Consider the following 14,805-nt stretch of genomic DNA (forward strand, 5'->3'; position numbering starts at 1 on the left):
CAGACAAATGGTTAAAAACTCTAAGTGGGAGTACACTTGGCCCTGTGCAATGGATCTTCTGTCATTATTGTCAAGGATTCTTTTTTCTTTTTAGCAGTACTGCTAAGGTTCCTGTCTTATGATATTGCAAAGTGCAGAGATTTCAGATAAGTTAAGAGGAATAGATTAGTAAAAGGTGGTGAATTAGTTTATAATTAGCTGATCAGCAGCCTCAGTGGGTGCCTAGTGTGTTTAGATTATGTTTCTACGGAACAATTAGCGAATTCAACAAAATAAAGTCCTTAATTGACTGCATTCGGAGAATCGAAGGATAAAATTAGAAGATTCTTACGCAGCTAACCAACTTCTCTTCCTCTTCTTTTGGCTATTATACTGAGAATATACCATTGTCTCCAGAGAGCATCTACTAATATTTTCTGTGCCTGTTGATAATGGAATATCTATTTTCTTTGTGCAAGTCAAATCTGAATGGCTTTTTATCCGTTTGGCATGTTACATCCTGCGCCAATGGTTCTTGATCAGAACTATGTGTATCAAACCGCCATCAACTTCTTGCCATCCCCATTGACTCAAGGAAGTGTAAATTATATATATGAAAAAATTAAGATTGAATTATCATTTTTATAAATCATATCAAACAAAGTGTTTGTCCAATAATTAAGCAGTCTAATCGAATATTAGAATGAGTTTTTGCAAGCAGAATTCCAACAATGATAGTTGATGTATATTTATATGTTTGAGATTGTAGCAGCGGTAGTAGTTAAAAGTGCTTTTCACTTAGAAATACATTAAAATAAAATTTTTTTATTTTTAAAAAATTATTTTTGACATCAGCATATCAAAACAATCTAAAAATATAAAAAAAATTATTTTAACCAAAAACAAATTTTAAAATTTAAGGGAACGCGGTTTGCACCGCGTTCCCAAACACACTTGCTAGATAAGTGGAAAGCATTACGGTGCAGGGATGGCTGATTTTTGTTTACATACAAAAAAGATATTCAAGCGATGTCAGCATGTTTTAAAGAATGAGGAAAACTACGCTACTCGTGTCATAGAATTGACTAGTTTCAATAAGTTGATTTCATTTAATTATATAACAAAAAAAAAGTAATAACAGTAAATTTGAAAATAATTTACAAATATCAATTCCTAACCAACCTAACGTTGAACGAAGAAAGTGAAATAAAAAAACAAAACAAAAAACCCACATGAGTCAATTCAAGTTAGCATGCCAAACCCGCGACTCGGGTCCTATGGCTGTGAAAATCTCATAGAAAGCACATTCAAAAATATTATGATGCTCAATTCACAACAATCCAAATGTAGAGTGACAAAAAAAAATTCAATTAACAAAAAAAACAACAACAAACTCAGGTAAGTCTGCCCACCCCTGCGAGCCAAATGATGTGAAAGGAATAACCTAATAGAAGGTAAAATAGAAAAAATTATGAAGTTCAATTATCAAACTAACTTAATATTAAAGAAATTGAAAAATATACAATCTTTATAAAAAAATCCAAAAAAGACCTGGTCAACCTAGGCTAACCCATTAAACCTGCGACGTAGGTCATGATACCGAGATAACCTCATAAAAAAAAAAGCAAAGAAAATCATGAAGCTCAATGTCCAATAAATCCAGTGTTTAAAAATTGAATTGAAAAAAGAAAAGCATTATTAAAAAAGGATATAAGAAAAGAGACTAATGGCAATCTAAATTAACCTTTCAAATATATGTTTCAGGTAATGAGATCGGGATAACTTCATTAAAAAATCATGAAACTCAATTCTAAACCAACTTAATATCAAAGGATGAGATTAATTTTTTAAAAAAAATGACTTAAAGCAAAAAATATCAATCAAGAGAATTACGACCAAATTTGAAACACAAATAAAATGGCATGACATCTTTATCTTTTTGGCATATCAACGCAAATCACGAGGAGAGTAGAAAGAACATGGAGAGGAGAAGAAAGAAACAAAAGAAAAAAGTGTCTCCACAGGCCACCAAATTAGACACGCGTTGCACCACCTGATAGCTTCCACTGTAATGCTTCCAATGCCACCAAGAAAGTCGGTGTTTTGACATCGTAGCAAGTCGCACGTGTTGTTAAAATGTGACGGATTGCTTCCATATGTTGTTGCATGCATCACATGCGCCATAAAGTTTCCTACTCATCTACCCTAGCCCACCATATTTATTTTAGGTTCAATTTTGGCCACTTAAAGCCTTAATTTTTTTATATTAACATAGTTTTGCCAAGTCGAGGATTAACCGAGAGCGAGAATTTTCCCTCGACATTACGGGAACTTCATAGTTAGACAACCAAAATAAACTATCAAGTCAAATACTAAATAAATGAAATGTGGAAATATCAAACTGAAGAGAGAGAAAAAGTTAAGAGATCAGGAAAAAATAAAACATGAAGTCTTTCCCATTTAACGAAAAATTTAATGGTCTTGCTGTTAGGGACAGAATGATATTTTCAAAAAAGTTCATTTGATATTACAATATTAATTGGAGACAATTTGTTTTTTTTTCTTCTTAAATGCATAGTATAATGACTATATTGTCATCACAAGCAAAATATTTCAAAATTTTACACAGGGCAATTTGGTTTTTTTATACATTTTAAAAGCATGGTATAAAAACTATATTACTCTTACATGTAAAAATTGTTAAACTTACAAATATGGGTTTTTTTCATCTTTTCATATTAGTTTTTTTTTAATTAACAAGTTGACAAGGGGCAATTTGGTCTTTTGAATAATATAAATATTATTAAAAAATATTGTTGGCACATGCAACGTGTGGGCACCACGAAACGTAGCCTTCTGGGGCAACATTGGAAGTGCATCACCATTTTTTTTTCATTGGTGATGTGTGTGCCGACGACAACATGATGGTTGGGTTCCGATAGACTTTTTTCTTTTCCTCTCATCCTTTTTCTCTCCTCCCCTTGCCAAAATATAAAGTTGTCGTTTAATTTATTTTTTGTTTTTAATTTTGTCCTTGTTTTTTTTATTGCTTATTGTTTTGTTTGTTTATCATTTTCTATTTATCTTTTCTTTAATTATGCCACTCATCATCTCGTTTCATTTAATTTTTATATCAAATTTGATCCTTATTCTTTTTATTATTGTTTGTTTATTTGTAATCATTTTCCTAATTGAATCTTGTTTTTAATTTCATTCCTCAATATTTGATTTCAAATTATTTTTATATCAAATTTAGTCCTCATTCTTTTATTGTTATTTCTTTTGTTTTGAATTTTTTTTATTGCATTTTTGTTTTTCAATTTCACCACTTAGTATTTTGATGATTTGAAATTTTGCTTAGTTATATTTTGGGTTTGCCTTCTATGATGTTAATCTTGAGCTCATGATCAGGGTCTCGAGTTTCGAAGGTTAACACGGGCTAACTTTGGTCTTTTGTTTAGGTCCTTTTTTAAAATCATTTTTTTTTCAATTCCTTTCATCAATATTTGATTTATCGAGAATTGCTTTTCATTTTTTTTCAATCTCCTTTATATAAGGTTATCTCAATCTTGTGTTTATGATCGTGGGGTTAACGGGTAACCCGGGTTGAATCAAATATTTTTTTCTTGCTTTTTTTTAATTAGTTTTTTTTTTTAGTTTTGTCCTTCAACATTAAGGTGTTTAATAATTGAGCTTTATAATTTTATCCAGTTTGCTTTCGATTAGGTTACCTCAGTATCATGACTAGATCGTAGATTTAGCAAGTTAACCCAGATAGGCTCGAGTCGGATTTTTTTAACCTTTTTATGTTGTCATTTTTTTCTATTTATTAATTGTCATTGCATTTCTTTTATTCATGTTATTTGAATTAGTTGAATCAAAACTTTATTATTATGGACTACCTCTTGCTATTTTACTGCAATAAACACCTTCAAATCTTGGTATTACCTAGACAAATATATCAACTCAATGATACACCGCTTAAGCTATTATAAAAGAAGTGAATCAGAATTTTTTCATCATGGATTACCTCTGTCATTTTGCTACAATAGACCCATAGGCACGTAACAAGATATTGTGTGCCAGATATTATATGCAACTATACTTGATAAAATTCAACCCCTTGAATTTCTTTGGCATTATGACAAGGCATGGGACACATTTCAACGCCCTTTAGTCATAAAAATATACACCTTCTATAACACAGTTATTATTCTATCACAGATAACTTTTCAGAATCAAGATCTTCTGTTATCTTGACCTTATAGGTTTCCTTAGCTCTAAAGTCAATAGTTGGAGCAGTTGGTGGTTCTTATGAAAAGCTTACAAATAGAAAATGTGTTGTGAATTAGGACTTAGGAAAAGAGCCTGGCGCCCTTGGTTTGGCATGGTAGAAACATCAGGTATTGGTGGCATTGACTAAAAATTAGGCTGAAATGCATTTCTGTCTGAGGTTTCCTTGGTCGGAGGTCCCTTCCCTAGATGATATAAATTGCAATGCTCGCTCAAGCTGGAAAATATAAGAGATATGCATTGATCCGCTTTGCTTTCGGTTGCCACTCTATGTGATACTGCAAATATATATCCGTATCTATCTTTATTCTATAGGGGGGTACTTCTGTCGGTGAGTGTTTGAAGGCTTCCTAGAGGGAAAAGCCCATCTGTTCTTTATCTGAACTGAACAGTTCATGTGGAAGACCGTGCATTTTTAGAATATACTTTGTGCAGAATCCAGTATAGGAGCCTAGGAGGATCATTTAGACCAATGCTTCCATTATTTAGCCACGGAAAACCCAATGATAGTTGGAGGGAAGAACTAAGAATCTGGGATAAGATATGTACATGTGTTGTTGGTGAATTTCAAATGAGGGATCTATCCAACATTCATTGTTCAACAACCACTTCACTTGTATTCTTGTTCCTTCAGGAAGACGATTGTTGGTTAATATGAGCCACGCTGCTTTCACCCTTCCAGGGCTATATCGGGTTGTTCATGTCATTGATGTATTTTATCCAAAGTTCAATATTGTCTCTCCTGGGGGCTGATATGGCCATATACCTCCCATGCCCTGACAAGCAGGAAAGACTCGCAACCGTACACGGTTCGATAGAAAAGATGTTACATGATCCTGAGCAGACTGATAAGTGGATATGAGTATTTTCCTGTGTTTCCCAACGAGATCAATATTCAAGGATATAACTGGAAATTTAGAATATGGAGATCAAGATTAGGGTCGCATGTTTATGAAACTGATTGTTCATTTATATTACTGCAGTGGTACACTGACCGATTGGTCAAAGCCCGTAATTTTTTCCATGGCAAGGCTGGACCGAGGCAAGAACATGACACTATGACAGGGTCGGTAGAGTGCTGTGGTAAGAATACTAAACTGAGGGAGCAGGTAAACCTTGACATAGTAGCTGATTATATTGATGTTAAGAAGTCCAAAGACAGGGAACAAATTCAGGAGATTGAGAGGATGCATGCACTTATGAAGAAATACAACTTGGATGGACAATTTCACTGGATAACAGCCCAAACGAATGGAGCACGCAATGGTGAGCTCTATCGCTACATAGCAGACACCAAGGGAGCCTTTGTGCAGGTATAAGGTGCTCCTTTGGTTTCTCACCATGTTAAAGATTTTCACAGAACCATAATTAACTTCACAACCCCCTTCCCCTGCTGTCTCTATTTTAGCCTGCTTTTTATGAAGCCTTTGGACTCACTGTAGTGGAGGCTAACATTTGCGGTTGCCACGGTGGTCCTGCAGAGATTATTGGGCATGGTCTATCAGGATTCCATATTATCCTGACCAGGCTGTTGCACTTATGGCATTGTTCTTTGAAAAGTGCAAGGAGGATCCAAGCTACTGGAAAAAAAAATATCTGATGCTGGGCTTCAACGGATTTATGAAAGGCTGGTATCTCAATCTGTAAATGTCATGAAACCATTTATATTGCGCTTTCTGAGGCTCACTTAGATCTCCTGATACTGTAGATATACATGGAAGATTTACTCTGAAAGGCTAATGACTTAGGCTGGGGCATATAGTTCTTGGAAGCATGTTTCCAAACTTGAGAGGCTCAGACTTGAAGATATCTCGAGATGTTCTAAATTCTCAAATTCGTGATTCGGTGAGTGCTTGACCATTTTTAAATAATTATCAAGATAGCGTAATTGGCAATCTGGCTAGTTTACTGTGATCATTTCAGAAGAAACATGGTCACATAGCTGTGGCTCTGGCTCTCCAAATGCAATCTTGGATAGTTTAAAGTTCCCAAAATTCATATTAATCCGACATTGATATCTACTTGTTTTCAAAGTGACGACCAGATGTTATTGACAACATTCTGTTAGGTTTGATCGCTATGTATGGAATTCTGGAATGGTTAGTTCTATGTTCTATTCAAGTGCCATCTCAAACATTTAGAATATCATGTCCACGCTCCCTTTCCGTCTCAGGTGAAACTGTACATCTGTCGATCGAGGACCAACATTCAGCTATTGTTTCTCGAAGACCTGCGAAGCCCATGAACCAGACGTAGCACTGTTACCCGTTAATAACGGTCCGTGTGGATGGCATCTACAAAGTTCTATCGCGTACAAAGATATATGCAGCTATCTTATGTTAGTTAATGCCTCAAGAAAACTAGTCTATCCAAGCTGTTGTGAACAAATTGATTCTCGGAGAGTTCCTTGCACTCTGGCCAGTGCTAGGAGGTATGCTTTCCAGCAATTCCTCTACATCGCTCGAACTTCCTTGAAGGAGGCACTGCTAGATCACCTGGGTCTCTCGAATTAAAATGTAATAAGCCCAATGTACCATTTGCCAGCAACTATTCGGTATGAAGGCCCAATTTTTGCAGTTTTATCTGTTGTTAAATGGACAACGAATAGGATTGACATGTTAACTTATCTTTGGATAAGGATTCACTAACCCCACTTGGGAGATACAAGTGTTATGTCTTGTCTGAAACAACAAATGTATCGATTACTTTTGGTTAGTAGACCAGTACATTGCCACGTGCTATGCCGTGGGTTAAACTGATTTTTTTAAAATGTAAAAGAAACATTAAGTAAAAAATTAGATAATATTTGTAATATTACATAATATTATTTTTTATTTTATTTTATTCGATCAATTTCATTTCATGCATGTTTAATTTTTTTATTGTTTGATTAAATAAAAAATTTATTTTAGTAAACAAAATCATTAAAATAATCAGATTAAAGACCTACGTTGTAAGGTCAAATATCTTGATCTATATTTGTTTCTCGATTTTTATTTATTATTTATGATTTTTTTATTTATTAATGCACATGATTCTCTATTTATTTAATCACATATGTATAAGCTTTTTAATTTACTTTTTAAATTATTTTATATAAAAAACATGTTGAAAAAGCATGCTTATATAATTTTAAAAAAAAATTAAAAAAAAATACCCGACAGATCACGTGTCAAACGGCTAATACAATGTAATGTATAGTATGTTGATGGATTCATGTTCTAATAGGTCTGCCTTGTGGATCTAAGGTAGCTTCTAAAACATTTTGACTGCCCTCGTGCTTGCAAGCCGTTAGGGTCTCCAAGATTACCACTGAGATGATTTGGCTCAGCTGGAAAGAGTAGATGAGGTGGGCTGTTTACTCTTCTGGTTGGCGCCCTACTTTACATGGCCAACTCTATGGTCTTGTGGTGAATTTACAAGAATCTGGCATCGAGAAATCACGGCTTATTTAGTCGCCTCAAAGAAGCTAAGAACAGCAGTAATCTTGAACGTCCTTGAAGAGCGGAAGAATGTGTTCTGGTCCCTTAAATTCCTTCTCCCGCACAGGCGATGAGGATGTGGTGGTCCGACTACATCGTAACCAGATCAAGGACTGCCCCATGGCCATAGGCCTATAAGGAGAAATAAACGTTAACAAGTCTCTTATGGCATGGCATAGATACTCCTGACACCCATCTGACAAGTCTGCAACACTTACAAAGTGTTTTTGACCACAAGAAGCCCTGCCCCCGAACACTACCACGTGCCCCTGCAAACTTTCTTGCTTGCTCTCTTTTCCTCTCAAGGGTCACATCGACTGCAAAGGTTATTCATTGGAACATCATCCACAGACGCATGTTAAAAAAATAGCATCGTCTCAGTGCAACCGCCGATAAATAAATAGAAGTCGAACATTACCGCTATTAGTAATAACAGCTTTTACATAAATCACGTTTTTTTATTTAATTAATATTTATAAAAAAATAAATTTTATAAAGATTTAAGGGTCACTAAATAAGATTTAAAATTTAATAATTAAAAAAAATGAATCAATAAGAACACATCATAGTTATATTTTTAACATACCTTGTACTATTGAAAAGATCTCAATGAGACGATTTTAATTACATCTTAAAATCATCTTATCGAGATCTTTATAATGATATCAAGCATGTTGAAAATATAATATATTTATGTATTTTTTTTTTTTAACCATTGAATCTTGGTAAAAATTATAGTTGATTTTTATTTATATTAATTAATTTGAAAACAAAAGATGTTTTGAAACATCAAAACATGGTGGTGTGTAGAAAAACATATTATAAGATGTAATTGCTATTTCAAATAAGAATTATGTATAAAAATAATATTCTAAAATACGTTTATATTCAAACTATATTATTCTCTAAATATTTATTTCAACTTAATTTTTCAAAAGAAAAAAATCGTAATTTCTTTGGTTTTCCTCTCAAGCTTTTTTGCGTGTTATTGTTAGTTTCAAGGACAAGACATCCCATCCGATAACATTTTTAATACTGTTTGTTAGTGGTCCAACTACAACCCCTTCGTCATCTCATTTTTTCCCCCACTTTAATCCAGTTTATTCTTTGGCTAAAGTCTTGAGCCATGGACAAAAAAAAAAGAAGCTCAGGAGACTAGGAGACAGGGAGAGTTATAGTAGTAAGGTTCTCGCAAGTTAAACACTAGTGGACACAATGCAAGTTCCAAAACGGACTCGCATAACTAAAAAAAAAGAAGCCCAACGGCTATCCTATTAGGGCCATCATATTCGGCCTTTACATACACAAACGCCGCTGTGGGCACGGCAATGGCACTCGCACCATAGGTTGAAGCTGCTATAGTGACAAGTATTAATAAACTAAACAATACAAGGTAATCCATGCTTGTTGACCAATGTGCTTCAAGGTTTGGGGCTCGAGCCTTGGGTCTCTTGACCCCTTTAACCACTTGCACATCTAGAGATGTATTTTAGGACGCATAAAAACAACCCGCTAAAAACGAGAAACAGAGTCACCTAGCCTATCAAGTTGGAGATGCTGCTAGGGCTTAGAGCTGGCCAAATGAGTGAGCAAGATAAGCCAGTGCCCCTACTAGGGGCGCGTTCATGTAAGTAGCAGGCTCGGATTGCTCATAGTCTGATCTTTCATCTGGGAACCTATCGTGTTCGTCTGGCCCTCCGACTATTGCACCCACAAGAATGTTCGGGTTGGGGGATTGAGAATTCATTACACTGAAACCCGAGGAGCATTGGATCTTTGCTGGGTGTGCAGCCATCGACGGTAGAGATGAGCCCCTGTGGTGAATCCTCTGTGGATACCTTGGACCATACCCCACCATGTAGGACATTTTCAATGGGTTGTCTCCTAGCAGATAGTCCACCTAATGACAATTTTATAGATAAATAAGCACCTTAATAAGAGATCAAGATACCTTTGAGGATGATTTTATTTCATGTACCTGTTTCTTTGCAATATTTCTTAGCCTCTTCGGAGTGACAGCGGTCACACCACAGTTTACAATCTTGCGAGCATAGGTTAAGTACTTGGCATACGATAAGAGCAAGAATGAAGTGGAAGTCACATACTGCATGTTGCTGTCATTCATTTTGAACAGCAGACCACCTATTTATGAAGCAAGGAAAAAACCAAAACTAGCCGTTTAGGAAAATGGCACCGCGATTGGGGAGATGGGAATTAGAGACAGGACAGTGGGGACTTGACCTGGAGTATATTGGGCTGAAGAGAAAGGGGCCCCTTGTATGAGAGAGCAGATAAAATTATCTGCATGATCTTTGTAGTCATGGAGGGATTGCACTTTTTGAACAAGAAATGCCTGAGATTCAAGGACAATGTCGATCATTTTAATTGATTGATGATCATAAATACAATATTTGACAAACAAAGAACTGGAAGCAAGAATAGGAACCTTGGAAAGAAGAATCCTTGCTCCAACATGCTTGTTATCCCAACCAAAGGTATTGTCAAATTGTGCAGCTCCAAGAGTCTGCCCATTAACTTGAATGTAATTGAGATAAGTTGGGTTCTTGGTCGCCTTATGCAGCCAAGCAGCACCCCACAACAGCTCATCCTGCCATTTTTGGATACCCAGGAGGAGAATAAGTTTTATGAACCCCTCTTTAAAAGAATAGGACTTGTAAGTTGTAATGAAGGACTCAAAAGCACGAACTTCACCTCATATCCAGAGTAGGAGCAATAGAAAGGGCAAACATATTTCTTCAACCCATTGCTGTAGGCTCCTCGGTACTTATCTGCAAATTGGAACACCTAGACAAGACAACAAGTTATATCCAAATTTCGTGAACAATCAACTTTTTTTTTTACTGAGATTTTAACAATTTAGCTCTAATTGGAGATATTTACCCTGATAGCTCTTCTGACCAAAAGCTTGGCATAAGTGGGGTCACACCTTCTAAACACCAAAGAAGCAGCTGCAAGAGCAGCCGCAGTTTCAGCAGCAACTTCAGAACCAGGGGAATTCTTGTCTACCTTGTAAACACTCCTTGGAGTATCCATATCTTCTGGTCTCTCCCAACAAGCATGGTCCTTATTAGCATCACCAACCTGAAAATCAAACCGCAAACATCTCATTTTGATTTCTGCTGCTATTTTTCACTAATCAAGTGTGCACATGCCTATTCATGGTATCTCCCAACAATGTGCATAGAACTGAAGAATGCAGAGAAATTCAAGACTGCAAACCTGAACATAGATGGTGTCTGGATGGGCTGTAGCTTTGAGGAGGTAATCAGTTGCCCAACGAATGGCTTCTCTAGCGTTCTGCAGCTCACCTTTCATCAACCCACCAAACTCTAATACACTCCATGAAAGCATGGTAGTAGTGAAAGCCATAGGGAACCCAAACTTCACATTGTCTCCTGCATCATAGTACCCTCCCACCAAATCCACCTGCATTGTCATTTCGACAACAAAAATGAGCGAGACTCGAAGAAATTTGAAGAAAAAATGAAAGCTGAGGAGAAAAGGAGTCATCTTGGTACACATACATGCATGGCTGAGCCATCTGTTAGGCCAGAGTCTCTCCTCCATGTGATCCTCTGGCTAGAAGGGAGCTTGCCTGACCTTTGGCCTTCAAAGAAGAGGATTGATTTCGTCAGGGCATCTCTGTAGTTGTGACTGGCAAAGCGAGGGTGGCGGCGGTGGTGAAATGGGTTGTTGTGATGGACAGGAAAGCCATGGCATACAAGAAAAGTAGCGAAACAAGAGAAGAGGACTAGAAGTGTGAAAGAGGAAACAGAGAAAGCCATTTTGGTCAGCCCAACCTATACCAGCCAGCTAACCAACCAGCAAGCCGCAGTGAAGAGCAGAGGCCTTCCTTTCTCTATACTTATAAAGAAAAAGCTGCTCCTTTGTATTACCATTTACCCTCCTGCTTGGTAAGTGGTTACCATAATAATTAAGCCCATGTCCTTCAACAACTTCGAGGCCTCGGTTGATCCTTCTTTTTTAAAAAAACTTGTTTAATAATGGAAATTGGGATGTTCGTGCTTCGTGCATTTTTCAGTTTGACATTAGGAGCCGTTTGATAATGGGAATTTTTTTTTTATATATACTAGGGAATGTAGTCTCTCCAAGAACATGGCACACCGGTGGGAATGCAATTCCCCTTTTGCAAGGAAAAAATAATATTCCTTTGAGGGATGAAACTGGATTTTTATAAATCTTACATACCGTAAAATTCTCAAGTATACAACTACCACAAAACCTCTCATATTTCTTAGAATTAGAGAATCCATTTCAAATCAAATATAATAATATTGCGTAACCTTCCATGACAATGTGAATCTTACGATCCTTGTACCAAGCTTCCCCTAGCTTGAAGCTATGTGATGTCAATTCAAGGTTCCCCTTACCCTAAAGATATGGACATCTACGGCCATTAATCGCAAAACAATGACAGTCACGTGAAAATCTTAGGCTGGGAACTAGTTCAGAGTTACTTCTTTGGTCCTTTGAGAGGGATGCGATAGGGGATCACGCGGGCTATGCCTTGAACACGATGCCTACCTACTGGGCTATCAGTTAAATTCGTGAAATGGACTTATCTTGAGCGGCCATGCTTTCATCTCGTAATTGGAGATTTATTCGATGCTTGAGGTGAAAAATAATTACTACTCCATTTCAAATTTTCAACAATCTGCATTATTTTGGCATAAGAAAAGTATTTAGAGGTAACAAGTGTTTGCTAAGATGTCGAACCATAAGAAGGCATATATAATGTACTTACAACAGCCAATGCAGTTGCTTTTAAGTGATATGGGACAACCCATCCTGATTTGTTGTGCATATATCTGTTTACAAGCATAATGATGTAATAATGCATTCAGGTGATGAGGATTCAAAATCCAGTATATTTAGAAATGGAGTTTTATTTTATTTTATTTATTTTTTTGACAATAGATAATCATATGTTCATGATGAGTATGATGAGTGATGGTAGAAAACCTAATACCTGCAAAACAGTCCTTTTCAGTAGAGTATAGGGACTCTTAGATGACAAAGTCAGTAGCTTTTTGGATTGTAATAATAAGAGAATGAATAATAAATTCCAAAATAAGAGTATTTATTCTTATTTTAGTATGATAAATATTCTGGGATTGAAAAGTATTAGTATATATAAAATAAAAGTTACAAACTTTTTATCTAGGTGGTTCATGGGGTATTTATAGCTCCTGAACTTCATTGTTTTGTTGGAGTGGAAGAGTTGAAGAGTCATTTTCTCCTAATAGAATTAATAAGGGATAAATATATCTTACATAACATTAATGAGATAAAAACATGATAGGTCATTAGAAGATTTTTTATACACATATAGGTGTAGAAAAACAAGTATCCCCAGACCTTTAGCTCTTTGTGTTTGGCACAATGCCAAGCCCACGGTCAATGGGCATGACAACGAACCAAACCATTGTCTACTTGGGCTTGGTATGTAATCGAGCCCAGAGACGTAGGGTCTGGTAGCACACTAGTCTCATTTTCAATTGTGCTTGGCACGTAGTTAAGCCCTGGTTCAATGGGTCGGGAAGGTCATTAGACTCATACCAAATAGGGCTTAATACGACCAAGCTTGAGGATAACGGGTCTGGTAACTCATTAAACCTATGTCCAATTAGGCTCAGCTCGCAGCTAAGCCTAAGAACATTGAGTCTAGCACTTGAGCTTAGCACAGTGCCAAGCTCAATGATGTTGGCCCTGGAAGCTCTCCAGACCCGCACCTTGTTGAGCTCAGCACGCATCTAAGCTCAAAGATGCTGGATCTAGCAGCTCGTTAGATCTATGCCCACATGGGTTCGGCTCGTAGCCCAGTCAAAGGCATTGATCTTGGAAACGAGTTAGATCCATGTCATTTGACCCTGATATTCTGTTAAGCTTGGAAATATTAAGTATAGATACAAGCCTCACCCACCAATCAATAAATCATCACATTGTCCTTAGACCTTAGGATTTGGATTTAAAATTTATTTTTTATAATGCAAAAAAAAAAAAAAGGAAGAAGCTGAATATAGTTTCAGTACCATCTCAGTTGCCTATTCTGAATTTTTTTATCACTGTTTTTTTTTAATGTTTTAAATTCCTTGAATTTGGTACCATGGATTGGTATATATTGTCTGGTGTAAATAAAAAGAAGGAACTCTCTGTTTACTGCATTTCATTTTGCAAATCTTATTTTCATGTGTTCAGTAGAACTGAATATATATGATATCCTAAGATTGTTAGCGAATTATCTATATTGCTTTTAATAAATTATAACCTAACTGATAGCTGAAATTAGTATTTTTCCTTCTGTTAAAAAATTCCAAATTCAAACAGTTCATCTGCAACAACAAGAAAACTACTTCCATTAATTTTGTTCTTAATACAATTTGTTTTGATCAACCGTTTTTGATAATCCAATAATTAAACTGTTGTTGAGAATTGTTAGTTTATGCTCCCAAGAACGGACACTTACATTAAGTTAGTTCAGTCGTGTCTCCTTCATTTAATCACACTAATGAGCACAAAAGTAGACAAGAAAACATGGGAGTTAGTTAAATTAGTACAGCTACAGTACCAGGAGTGCTAAGCTTAATTGTGATGACATCTTCTTTTCCAGCGATTCTTTTCAATGATTGGATGATGTGTGTTGCATATGCGGTCCAGCACCATTGTTGAGGCTGTGTGCTCCACAACCCTTTCTTGATGTCGAGTGAACATGTAAAGGGCCCAAGACATGTTGGATAAAAAGGAAGAGATTTGTGAAGGATGCATACAAAGCTTCAAGAGAATTAATGAAAAAACAAACCGAGAAAAAGATGGCCAGGGAGACACGTGGTGCTATGAATTATTGAAATAGATACTTTATTATTTTTTAAGTAATTTTTATTTGGAAATGGATTAAAATTTATTTTTAATATAGATTATTCAAGAACATTAAAATCGATGCTTGTTTGGACAGAGGAGATTGAAGAAAATGAAAATCTGCACGTCAGGGATGGGAACTTCAACTGACAAG

The 14,805-nt window shown here is 36.1% G+C and overlaps 1 protein-coding gene and 1 pseudogene across 1 annotated transcript; one reads left to right on the forward strand and one right to left on the reverse strand.

Moving 5' to 3' along the window:
- The first annotated feature begins 4,315 nt into the window (after positions 1-4,315).
- On the forward strand, positions 4,316-6,121 carry LOC18105284 (sucrose synthase 2-like; annotated as a pseudogene).
- A 2,805-nt stretch (positions 6,122-8,926) lies between these two features.
- LOC7491288 (endoglucanase 17) lies at positions 8,927-11,747 on the reverse strand. Its single transcript, XM_002320962.3, has 8 exons — positions 11,300-11,747; positions 10,995-11,201; positions 10,656-10,856; positions 10,467-10,559; positions 10,201-10,362; positions 9,996-10,107; positions 9,733-9,896; positions 8,927-9,654 (listed from the first exon to the last, which is right to left on the reverse strand). The coding sequence occupies exons 1-8, from the start codon at positions 11,558-11,560 to the stop codon at positions 9,322-9,324; spliced, it is 1,533 nt and encodes a 510-aa protein (XP_002320998.2). The 5' UTR covers positions 11,561-11,747; the 3' UTR covers positions 8,927-9,321.
- Positions 11,748-14,805: the final 3,058 nt, after the last annotated feature.

Source organism: Populus trichocarpa, chromosome 14 (genome assembly GCF_000002775.5).
Source record: "Populus trichocarpa isolate Nisqually-1 chromosome 14, P.trichocarpa_v4.1, whole genome shotgun sequence".
Classification (NCBI taxonomy): Eukaryota; Viridiplantae; Streptophyta; class Magnoliopsida; order Malpighiales; family Salicaceae; genus Populus; species Populus trichocarpa.

Excerpts from the sequence above, each read along its gene's own strand:
- LOC7491288 (XM_002320962.3), bottom strand. The coding sequence starts at position 11,560 with ATGGCTTTCTCTGTTTCCTCTTTCACACTTCTAGTCCTCTTCTCTTGT. Across the intron at positions 9,897-9,995 it reads TTCAGCCCAATATACTCCAG|GTGGTCTGCTGTTCAAAATG; the intron begins GTCAAGTCCCCA and ends CTTCATAAATAG. Across the intron at positions 9,655-9,732 it reads GAAATATTGCAAAGAAACAG|GTGGACTATCTGCTAGGAGA; the intron begins GTACATGAAATA and ends AATTGTCATTAG.